This window comes from Protobothrops mucrosquamatus, unplaced genomic scaffold, assembly GCF_001527695.2.
Source record: "Protobothrops mucrosquamatus isolate PMUCROS unplaced genomic scaffold, P.Mucros_1.0 scaffold502, whole genome shotgun sequence".
In the NCBI taxonomy this organism is placed as follows: domain Eukaryota; kingdom Metazoa; phylum Chordata; class Lepidosauria; order Squamata; family Viperidae; genus Protobothrops; species Protobothrops mucrosquamatus.
In genome coordinates this window covers 149,944-162,619 of record NW_015386818.1, presented here as the reverse complement: position 1 = coordinate 162,619, position 12,676 = coordinate 149,944, and the positions used below count along the sequence as shown (strand labels likewise).

Sequence of the window (12,676 nt, the reverse complement as noted above, 5' to 3'; positions counted from 1 at the left end):
ATGGAAACCAGTGAGACCTTATTTATGTCGTTCAAATACCTGATTGCATTATGATTAATTCTGTAGAATTTATTGTAATTCCGGAAAGAAATTTTTATAGATAACTGCCTTTTTAATTCTTTGCCAGATGAAATTGGAGTCTGAGAAGTGATCACATCAGCAAGAAAAATCCGAGAAGGCTCTACCTGAACTGCTTGTAAGAACATCAAAATATCCCTTGGGATTCCTTTGCACATTCCATTTTCAAGATGTCCATGTCTTATTTACAATGGTTACAAGCCAGCACATCATGTTACCTGGTTTTCCCTGAAAAAGCTTATAATTAAAACAAGCAAAACAAAGTAAAACAGGCCATAAAATCAAAAGCAAGTAGAAATAAACAAACAAATAAAACTACGTCCAAATATACAAAAACCTCACTACCGCCCCAAACAGACAAGACACCAAAGTTAATACCATCAGACAAGGCTGCTGCTTTATAATAACCAGACAATAAAAAGGCTCCTATTTATTTCATGGTGGTATCAAAACCAACCCTTGAAGATGATCTAAATGGCACCATCTAGAGAAGGCACTCTCTTTAAATAGCCAGATCACAGGGCATTTAGAAGTGTAATGGCTAAATCCTGCTTTTTACACTGGGCCTGAAATGGATTGTGAAGTGGCTCAAATAAAAAATTAATGGTGTATGCTGTTGACATTATTGAGTCCTGGTAGGAACCTCAAAGTTCCCAAATCATTTTAAAAACTGACTCATGTATAATGTATCACAGTCATCTAAAGTATAAAGCAAAATGTATGGCTTTAGCTGAAAGCTAAAATTCCCTATTGAGCATGTATGGTAGGAAACTTGCCTATGCTATTCATCTCCAGAAACAGGGGAGTCGTTCCATTCCTGAGTGGGAATGAGAAAAAAAAGATTACTTCTCAATTCTGCTTCCTCAGATTTTCTGTGTAAGTGAAACATTTATGTGGAATTTACTCTCCAGCTCAACTGTTCAGTAATAAGGTAATGGGATGAACGTGCAGCCTACATCCAACCTAGAGCCCATCTTGTACTTGTTCACAATTACGTTATTTCCACAATAATATCTAACTACCTTGGAAAATCTGGGCCGCTTATTTATTGATGAAGCTATATGCCTCCTTTTTGGCAAGCGTTTCTAATAATGGCTTAATAATACATTACAAGCTTTTGGTGGAATTGAAAAGCCCACTGAATAGAATACTGATGGTGGTGATGGTTGCTATTTAGGGAAAGCAGAAGAAGCAGCCATTTGAACAATGATTGGTGTTTCTGCTGCAGATGTAATGAAATCACATTGGCAAAAGATGGATGGGGAAAAAAAAACATTCTCCCAGATCTGTCTGTCTGTCTATCTGTCTTTCTGTGTCTGTCATATTTATATGGTTACTCATCTCACAGAAATGAGACTGTGGGCGGTGTACAACAGTGAATTAAAACGTGTTACTAAAAATGTTTAATGGATCATATGAAACAATCCAGCTTCAAACGGAAAAAGGTGATACGGAGCACAATATATAGAAATATTTTGCCTTGTCAATAGCTCCTTGAATCATGTCAGAGCAGTCCAGCCAAAAAACCTCTGAAAAAAGTCCAATTTTTCTATAAGGAATAACAAATAGATAAGACATGAATATCTCCACATGGTCTAAATGTCTAATATATATATGTGTTTTAAACAATAAATAAATAAATTTCAATCTAGATTGTTGCACAGCCCTACTAAACAGCAATCACTCAGAAAGTTGCTTTAATAGGAAGTGATATGCAAACATTTCAGTTGCTTTAATAGGAAGTGATATGCAAACCTTTCAAATAAATTAACAGTAAATGCAAATGTACGATTTCTCTTAGGCCTGGGATACATGGTTATAAAATCCTACTCAAGTTTAGTGTCGAGGTAGGATAGTGGTCCCATCTGAAAACTAGATAGAGCTGTGATCTCAGTTATCATAAGGGTGGTCAAGATCAGGCCTTGATCCTATCACTTGTAGAAGATCATGGTAACAGAGCTCAAAGCACATGTTATAGTTCTAGAGCATGGGTGTCAAACTCGATACGTATCGTGACATATTGTGATGTTTTTTGCCTTTGTGGAGCCGGGGTGGGCGTGGCCACATCCCACCCACCAGTTTGACATCCCTGTTCTAGAGGATCTTCTACAAAGATTCAAGGTGGAGAAATTCTAGCTCTTTAGATATTGTTGGGTCTGTCTCCTATTAGACCTATCAGCATAGCCAATGGTTTGAAGTGATAGGCGCTAGAGTCTTAAAACCTCAAGAGAAGTACAGGATCCTACCTAGAAAAGTATGCTTCTTATGGGATAGCATGTGCAACCTGAGACAGGCTGGGCCTTATAATCTAAATTGGTTTAATGAAGGAGGCAAGAAAGAAGAAGAAAGGAAAGAGGAGAGTTATACAGGATTCTTTTCAAACTTAAAAAAAAAACCTTCAGGAACTATGCCATGTTAGAAGAGTCCTCAGGTGTTTGCATACCAAATCTGTTCTATTTTTAAAAGTAATCACTGCAAGATCTTTTCAAATAGCTTTTCCATACATCTGGTGCATATTTAGAATGGAGAATTTCCATAGAGAAGTGTTTTGGGATTCAGTGCCCAGCCTTAAGTGGTTGAAGAAATCAGACTATATTTAAGTTCTAGTGCTTCAGAGCCTACTTTGACACTATTTCCCACAGCTCTATGATTTTAAATGGGCTCCTCTTCCTAGGAAAATTGGCTCAGAACAAGCACTTGGGCTGTAACAATATCACCCACTGTCATTTCTACTGCTGGCAGATTTGAATAAGGAGGAAAAAAATCAAGGAAGATTTAAAAAAAAAAATCTCTCTTTTTTTGCAAAGTTAAAAGATTGCCTGGCTCACATCAGTAAATGCAGAATTTCACCCTACGTGAAAGGACGCTCCCCCTTCCTTTTTGATACATCAGATGTAAGAAACTAAAATAAGCAAGCCAAAGGAACAGGAAGAGAAAAGGAGCCTAGGAGAGCATTTGGTGGGAATTTAGGTTTGGAAGGAGGGAAGATGTTATGGATTTTGGGGTTCAGATTTTGATCCAGGTTAAAGAAGAATCTGGAGGCTGCTGAATCTCACTTGTCTTTTCCAAAGCTCTTGCCTAGATTCAGAATAAATTTCAGTAGTAACTTCAGCTCCAGCTGAGGGAAAGAATTAGAGGAGGTTTTCTTTCTGATCCTCCTTAAAAGGCTTCTGAAAGCAGAGAGAGAGAGAAATATCATTCCCATGATTTTTCGTCTTGTTGTTGTAATGTCTACTTGTGAGATGCCATTACTGTCTTTAAAGCAATTGGTAACTGGCAACTCAGCTGTTCTGTACTACATTTCCCACAGTGCTTTAGTACTGACCATGTCAAGCAAGAATGATGAAGCTTAATTCTAAAATATTTGAATGGTGTCAAGTTTTCTTTAGAATTTTCAAAAAGAGGATCTCTGTTCCAAATGTTGGCAAACTGCAACATTTGGCTCACAACTGTTTTTTTAATGGTTGTGAATAGTAGGTTTAGAGGGCTGCATTCTGAAAAGTGGGTGGAGCCAAGAGACAAACTCAACTAGGTTTTATTTAGTTTCTATTTTATTTAAACTTTGTAGGTATATACAATAAATGTTTGAGGGCCACATAATGACAGCCAGTTTGGTCTAGTGACCTAGTAAGGCACCAGGCTAGAAAGAGGGAGATCATGAGTTTGAGTCCTGCACCAGCCATGAAAGCCAGCTGGGTGACCATGTGCCAGTCGCACTCTTTCAGCCCAGCTCCCCTCACAGAATTCTTGTTGTGGAGAAAAATAGGAGGAGGAATGTTCATATGTTGAAAATGAGTTATTTGTAGAATAATAAAGGCAGGATACAAATAAATAAATAAATACATTCAATAATTTCTTCCTGTTGCATTGCATATTATAATTTGATGGGCGATTTTGAGGAACTTTAGGGGCTGCGCCTTTGCCTTTGGATGGAGATAAAGAGATACTGAATGGGGAAGACAATAAAGAGAGTGGAAGAACAGAAACTGTTTCTTGTCCAGAGAACTCAAAATGGGAACCAAGCTAGGGCACAATATTCCATATTTGTCCACCAAAGTTTAACTAGTTGTTCTTGTTTGTTAGCTACGGTAGTACTTTTTAGTATAAACAAAGTCAGAGAAAAGAAAGAAGATAACCTCACACAGCATATCTGAGAAAAAGCAAGACATGTAGGCATTAGGTCCTGCTTTTATGATACGATGCAATGTGGTCAACATTTTTATGAAGGTTTATCCTGGGAGAATTTAAGCTTTTCTCCATCTTCTGTTTTTAGTTTGACCGGGATGCGGGTGTGTCTTCAGCAAGCCAACATTTCATCAAATGTGCTGTGTGATGTTGCAAGGCAAGTACAAAAGGAAAGGAGGGTTAGATTTCCCTACCTTCCATATATACATAACAAGGAAAAAGAATGCAAAAATGGCTCAATCACCTCCCCAGTTTAAATGGGTATAGGAGGAGTGGTGTACAATATCTGTCACAGAGTCCAATAGGATTTGGAGAAGATAGGAGGAAGTAAGATACCCACTGAACTTGGGGACCTGCTCTGAAATTAGGATTCAGTTGCATGCAACTGAACTTCAGTTGCATGCAACTCTCTCTCTCTTTCTCTCACACACAAGCAATAAGATAGTCAACATTTGGTAATAAATCAGATTTTGATTTTTTTAAAAATTTAATAACTATGCATGAGCAAGAGATAAATAACAATATTGCGGTGACTGACATTTATTTTGATGACTGATTTATTACTTCTGGGATGCCCAGTCTGTATCCCTCTATCTAATTTTACCCTAAGATATGGGAAGCACAGACATTCCCCACAGCTGCCATTCTCAAAAGTTTATCTATGCTTGCTCTATCTACCTATCAATCAGACATAATAGATGAACATTGGTATGCATTTTCTCTCTATATGTTTAGCATTTCTCTCTTATTTCTGGCATTTCCCAATAAGGCTAGCAACATATATTTGGGAAATTTAGATGGGCTCAGTTTATATCTTACTTTCTGTCCTACCTTTCCTTCAATGAGTTTAGGGAAAGGTAATATAAAGAGAAAGAAAGATAACTTTGACAGAGACTGAGATCTCTTACCAAAGCGTCAAGGGGAAAACATATCTCCAAAACAAACAGAAAGTATGCAAAAATGGCTCAATCATCTCCTCAATTTACATTGGTATAGGAGAGGGTGGGGTGTACAATAGAATAAGACCTGCAAGGTTCTGTTATTATAGCCTCTCTGAATAAAGGCCAACTGATCTAGTCACCTAGTTAATAAATATTCTAAAGGCTAATAAATATTCTACTCTTATGATGTAGCAATAGCAATAAGCACTTAGACTTATACACCGCTTCACATTGCTTTACATCCCTCTCTAAGCAGTTTACAGAGTAAGCCTATTGCCCCCAACAATCTGGGACCTCATTTTACCGACCTCGGAAGGGTGGAAGGCTGAGTCAACCTTGAGCCCTTGAGCCGGGAGTCAGCAGAAGTAGCCTGCAGTATTGCATTCTAACCACCGCGCCACCACGGCTCAGTCCAGCCCAAAGAGAGTTTGAAGAGATTTGTGGCCAAGAAAACATCAGATTGCAGATTTCCTCAGGTACTATAAAAATTACAGAGGTTTCCGGAATTATACAGAGTACAAATGCAAAGTTTTGGGGTCAACATATAGCTTTTAAAAGAAGAAAAAGAAGCTAATAATGCCAAATTGCCCCTATCAGATATGACTCCACACTGATCTAAAGTGCTGGATTAGAACTAAAAATCCTTTGCGGTCCTTTGGGCATTCAATGAACTGCAAACTTTCCAGAGACAGCCACAGAAGTTACAAAGGCTGGCTGATGTGAAACTTTGTTTCTGATAAATATACAGAAATGACGGCATTACTGATAAACGCTCTGGCCTGAAATACCATCCTTAATTCAATAGTCTGCAGAGAAGGACTTCAAAAAGAGCAAAATGAATGGTTCAAATGAAAAGCACTAAAAATCATGAATCCTATTCTCATTTCCTGCCCGCAGGCAATGAACAAATTCCATATTGATTAGCAAATTAGATCACGTGTTTAGTTTTTAAGTGGTATTTAGCCCAGAGCTGCTCTTAATCTGATATTTGATTGCAATCACAATGAACAGAGTACAGGTAAGGAGGAACCTTTGGAGCAGGGAAATTCAGTTAAGTGCCTTCTCTTCAAACTTTCATTAGCTCCATTTCAGCAAATGGCAGGGCAAAGGATGCAGAATTCACCCATTTTATCAAGCTATTAAGACAGCATTAAGACAGAGCTGGCTTCTTTAGTACCTGACAAGACTTTTTGGCAAGCATCGCACTACATTTCAGCAACAGTACACATAATGGAATCCAACATGAAAAGTCAGTGGACATCTTTAGCCAATATATAACCTATAATTTGGCATGCTGCTCTAATCAAATGGTTTGCAACTGTGTTTTCTTTTTGTCTTAAGTTTTCTTTCTTTTTCTTTTTCTTTTTGCTCCTCTGGAAAACTCTTAAAAATCTCGCTTTTACTCTGGGACGTCCAAATGCAGTGTTGAAAATAAAGCAGGAAAAAGGGGGTCACCCTGCTCCGTGCGACAGTTTTGCAAGAAAAGGAAGCAGAACAGCTCAAATGTAATCACCATTATTTTGTATGATCACAGCAAGGCTTTTTGAAGTCACAGTGCAGAAAGTGGAAAGCAAACAAATAAGAATACCTTTGGTGTTTTAAGACCGGTGCCTTAGATAAATATTTTAGAAAGCTTTTTTTTTAATATAAAAAAATGTTCTGCTTCCAGATGGCAAATGTTCTTTCCAGCACATAAGCTTGGGTTGCAACATGCATTAAGGACTTGAAAGAAAGAAGGGGAGAAGGAAGGTTCTTACTAGAAGCATGCAAAAATTAAAATTGCAGTCTCTGGGTCACTTTGAAGAAAAGCCATAGCAGAATGCCTCTCCCTTCCCTTCCCTCAAGCCCACAAAAGCTCTCCAGAGAATGAAGTTACTTACTAGCGTGTTAAATGTGGACAGCCTGGTGGTATTCAGTCCTACCAGTGACGGGAGCGTTTGGGACATCCAGTTAGAAATCATAGCCATGGTACTAAGCACTGCACCCAGCTTGAGAAGTGGAGGACTCATTGCTGTGGAAGCTAATGAGTTTTCATAGTGAGTGATTATCATCCTAGAGCAGACTGGCAGGGAAAGAGGCGTGCCTGCAACTCACAACATCCATGGCATGAAAAGGGTTCAGCCTCTCTAGATTTAATCATTCTCCAAAATGCACATCCAAGCTGCTTCCTCCCCCCCTCCTCCTCCAAGCACTGGCATTGAAGCCTCCTCTCTTTGCACCACATAGCAAGGCAGGCTGGTCACAGGCACAGAAGCCTTTAATGCTCATAAAATCAGTTTTGCCTGGAAGGGAAGAATAGATGTGGAGGAAAACAGACGATCACTTCATCAGGAGTGGGCAGCTTGTTGGTTAATGAGGCAGTGGTCCAAGGCCAGAGGTAACAAAGTCAACCTGCTATATTTAGCTGGTGGTTAGAGAACAGCATCTCTTAGACTTCATACGGAACATCTGTAGGCATTTGTAAGTAGGGATGAGGCCGTGAACCTCTTGCTATTGCCATTGTCAATAAGTGTCACAAAGCTTTGTGTGAACAAAAAATGCAATTTGATGGGTGGGTGAGAATAAGCTCTGCTGGATTCCATGGGACTTGCTTCTAAGTCAGCATGAACAGTCAAGCTACTTACTGCATCATAGCCCATAATGCACAAGGGATCACTGTTTGGAGACTCAGATAGGACTAGACTGGCCTCCTATCTCTACTACCTTCAAAGCCAGGATAAAGTCTGTGTATATGAGAGGGTGCAGAGATTTCTAGGAATGTCACATTTTTATTTTTTATTTTATATGACTAATAGCAATTATGACACCAAATTGTTCCAACCAAACATGACTCTTAAGGAAAAGAAAAAAAGAACTTGGCTTAGAGCCAAAATGAAGACAATGTACCTGAAATTGTTTTTCTACCGATTGCTTCACTGTAATTTTTTGCTTCTGTGGAGACATTCAGATTATAATTGCAGAGATGTCACTTTTTTATATTTATGCTGCTTAGTAAAATATCACAAATAAAACATCACTTTCCTATAATACAGTGTTTCTCAACCTTGACAATTTTAAGGCATGTGGACTTCAACTCCCAGAATTCCACAGCCAGCATTGCTGGCTGTGGAATTCTGGGAGTTGAAGTCCACATGCCTTAAAATTGTCAAGGTTGAGAAACACTGCTATAATATGACATGATGGCTCCTGATGTAATGAATTTAGAAAAAAAATGATAGGAATGTAGAACATGACCAGGTATCTCTGCCTCCAGGACCATGTATGTGGTAAGCTATGTATCTGAATGGCATGGAGTTTGCTGTTAATATAGTATCAGACTTTGCACTTGTAGATCAAGCTGGGAGAGGGTATTGCAACCATCCTGATGTGTCCTAATTTCTCAGCGGCTTTCAATATCATGGCATCCTTCTGGATTGACCGCAAGTAATGAAAGGCAACATATTGCAATGGTTCTCTTCCTTTCTCCATGGTGGGTTCCAGTCAGAGTTGGCAGGAGGTGAGAGGTGAGCCTGCTGCCCCAGATTTGTGGGGTGTTTCAGGGTTCAATGCTCTCAGCCCTCCAACTTAACAACTACAGAGGATGTTGGGGAAGGTCATCTGTCACTTCAATGTTGATGATCCTCAGTTATACCAGTAGCACTTAGATTTCATGGTGCTTTACAGCACTCTCTAAGTGGTTTACAGAGTCATACATCATGTCCCATGTCTGCCAAGCTATGCTGCTAACATCATATTCCACTGGCTGAACCTTTGGTTGGAGAGGAACAAACTAAGATTCCATCCTAGCAGTACTAAGCATCTATGGTTGTTTGACCCTTCTGGGAGCCTTTCATCTGTAGGCCTGAACAGGGTTAACCTATTTCTTTGGGGTCTAGTCAGTGGTGGGATTCAAATATATGAACAACCGGTTCTCTGTGTGGATGCCGCTTCCGGAAGTCCATTCTAGGCCTGGGCAACAAAAAATTAGCTACCGGTTCTGCTGAAGTGGCAGAATTCCACCACTGGGTCTAGTTCAGTGGTTCTCAACCTTTTTAATGCCGCAACCCCCAACCGGTCGTAAGTCGAGGACTAAACCGGTCGTAAGTCGAGGACTACCCAACCGGTCGTATGTCGAGAACTTTCCCTGCCCGGGAGCGCTGCACATGCGTGGTTCCGCCCCTGCGCCGGCCGAGGCGTAGCTGGCAAGCGGCAGAGACGGAGCAGGCCGACCACCAGCTGGCCCAGCTCAAGGGAGGTAAGGCACCCGCCGGAAAAGGGGAAAAAAATGGCAGACAGCCTTGCTTGGCGACCCCCGTGAAATGGTCGATCGACCCCAAATGGGGTCGCGACCCATAGGTTGAGAACCGCTGGTCTAGTTCTTAATCAGCAGGGGAGTTTTGGACCCATAGCTCTTGTTTGAAGAGCATCTGGCAGCTGTAGCCAGAAGTTTCCTTGCCTTGTGTTGCAGTAATAGTTATATGGACCCTGAGCTCTTACATCAAGACTTGGCCCCTGCATGGATGGAATGCTGCAGTGTGCTGCATATGGGGGTAGCCTCAAAGCCTCAGTAGGACTCAGAAGACAGGCCTTTGGTGTGGCACCAACTTTCTAGAATAGCATACCTCCAGGAGAAGTACTGTATATGGCTGCTGCTTATCAGCCTTTTAAAAAAGCATTAACAGCAGGGCTCTTTCCTGGGGCCTTGGAAAGGGAGAGAGTTAGTTGATGTTCCTTCTGAATGATGTAATCTGTTAGGTTTTCTTCTGATTTATTTTTACTGTTTATATATGCTTGAATGGCTACTTAAGAGACCCTGGAGTTAAGTGGCCTAGAAATTTGCAAAACAAACAAACAAACCAATTAACTATTCTGTTTACATTGGCATGTTGGAACATGTAGGTGCTTTGGGGGTTATTTATGTTGTGCATACAACGTTAAGGAAATTACTCAGCTTCCAGGTCACGTGGTAAATTGAGCTATAATTTTAGAAGGAAATAACTGTATTACTACCATAGTTCGTTAGAGCTTTTTGGTCAATCTGTCTTCCTTTAAGGGAAGAGAAACTTAATCATGATTTGTTTATGAGAAATTCTTGTTAGCGCATTCCTCAACCTCACATTTTGATTTTTTTTTAAATATAATTTTTATCGAAGAAATTTTTAAGAAGTTAAAAATAATTCAAATATTAAAAAAAGAAAGAAAATAAGAAATAATGGTGAATAAGTAAGAAAGAAAATAGAAAAAGAAGAAAAAAAGAGAAGATTATAAAGAACCAACTTCCAATCTTTTTGATAGCAGTTATAAATGCACTTATATTTTACCCTAAGTTACATCATAATTTCCTTCTTTCAATAAGCTATCCTTTCTAATCTTCATAAATCATGAGTTCATTTTTCTTTTTTCCTTTTTTAACAAAAAGTCCATAAGGGTTTCCAGTCATTGTTAAATGTATTTGTAGATCTTTCTATAATTAAACAAGTGAATTTTTCCATCTCTACAAGTTCTGTCATCTTCCTCTCCATTTTGGGTATTCCAGAGTCTTTTCATTTTTGACTATATAATTGTCTTGCGGTAGTAATTATAAATAAGAATATTCTTCCATAGTTCTTTTCTAATTGACTATCCACTAATCCCAGTTCTGGGTTCAGTTGAATGTTGGTCATTAAAATTCTTTATATCAGTATATGTATTTGAACCCTTAAATTTAGACAGGATAAAATAACCCATCATGTAGTCCACATTTCCAACAGGAAATTTGAAGTAGCTTTATACATTCTAGACAATTTTTCTGAACTTATACCCCGACAGTAGGTGCATCTTTTTATAAAAGTTCTCTTTTAGGTTATAGCAATAACAATTTCAAGCCTTTTAACCACATACTGTATTTTCCCCACTGTTTCATCTGTATATTGTGTCCAAATTTCTTTGTTCATTTCATGATATATACTCATTCACTAGTACTTCCATTTCAAATTTCAAACCCTTCTTTGTAGGTCAGGGGTCCCCAACCCCCGGGCTGCAGCCCATGAAGTCGCAGGCGAGCATGTGATGCTTCATTTGCACATATGCAGGATTTAAGTTGTGCATGTAAAGCCATTCTTCCCCCCCCCCCCACTGCCAAAAACACTGAAGCCACAGTGGTCTGTGGAATCCAAAAGGTTGGAGATATCTGCTGTAGGTCATCAGTAGCTCCTACTGAAGTAACATGAAAAACCAGGGGATCAGTACTTTCTGTCACAAGGTTGACACAACTGGAGAAGGTTGTGTCAACCTTCATGCTTATTAAATTCAATAGCTAGGTTTATACAATGTTAGATGCAGATGGCGTATTAACAAGGCAAAAAGTGAATTTAGTCTGTGTCTAAGCCTTTTTCAACTCCTTTTCTTTTTGACTTTTTTTGTGCTCTTTTAAATCCCAGAAGATTATCACCACAGGAAAGAGATTATTAATCATAGACATTTATTTATTCAATTTGTATAGCTATTCATCGCAAACCAGTGACTCTGGGCAGCAAACAATCATAAAATGAAATGAATTGGTCTTGGTTTTCCTTAACAGGATTCAAGTTGCATTTTAATCATGGACTGTAGATCTCATTTTTTTCATTGCATTCCAGAGGGAAATTGCAAACTTTTATTTTTGTTCTGATTCTCAACTGTGCCTATATTAAGGCTATGAAAGATAGCTCTCCTCCCACCCACCAACCCCCAATTTTTAGCCAGTGTCATTCTAATGATATCTACAAAATAGAAGACTGTATGCAGACAGGAAGTTGTTATAATTTGAAGGACATTTGCAAGAGGGGAAAGGCTTATGCATCACACTCACTATTGAGCTCCGAGATAAAATAATGAATTCTGTAAATTCATTTAATTATGTGGAATAGTTTCATTTAATTTCCAGATACCTGAATGAATGAATGAATGAATGGTTCTATGACTCCTTCTCAGGAAATAGACTAATCTCCATTGTGGGTCTAAGCAATTGGAGTTTATTCTCAGTTAACCTGTACTGTGCTCATTCCTTTTAGTTTTCTTTCCCAGTTTTCTTGTTGAGCTTCAATATAATAATAATAATAATAATAATAATAATAATAATAATAATAATAATAATAATAATAATGATGATGATGATGATGATGATGATGATGATGATGATGATGATGATGATGATGATGATGATAAAGTTGGAAGGGACCTTGGGGGTCATCTAGTCCAACCTCCTGCTCAGGCAGGAAACCCTATACCATTTTGGACAAATGGCTATCCAGTTTCTTCTTAAAAACTTCCAGTATTGGAGCATTCACTGCTTCTGGAGGCAGGTTGTTCCACTGGTTAATTGTTCTAACTGTCAGGAAGTTTCTCCTTAGTTCTAGGTTGCTTCTCTCCTTGATTAGTTTCCATCCGTTGCTTCTTGTCCTGCCTTCAGGCGCTTTGGAAAATAGCTTGACTCCCTCTTCTTTGTGGCAGCCCCTGAGATATTGGAACACTGC

General features: G+C 39.0%; 1 protein-coding gene across 3 annotated transcripts in view; it reads right to left on the bottom strand.

Annotated features, from left to right (window-relative positions):
• OLFM3 (olfactomedin 3) overlaps nucleotides 1-7,312 on the bottom strand; it is a 59,743-nt gene extending 52,431 nt beyond the window's left edge. Inside the window, exons 1-2 of one of the 3 annotated variants that reach the window (XM_029284299.1) lie at nucleotides 7,104-7,213; nucleotides 5,509-5,539 (exon numbers count right to left, since the gene is read on the bottom strand). In XM_029284299.1, the coding sequence (XP_029140132.1) occupies nucleotides 5,509-5,539; nucleotides 7,104-7,213 (141 nt within the window). Of the gene's footprint in view, nucleotides 1-5,508; nucleotides 5,540-7,080 lie in introns of all 3 variants that reach the window. The other 2 variants (XM_015816806.2, XM_015816805.1) reach the window with 2 other exon arrangements.
• Between the last annotated feature and the right edge of the window lie 5,364 nt (nucleotides 7,313-12,676).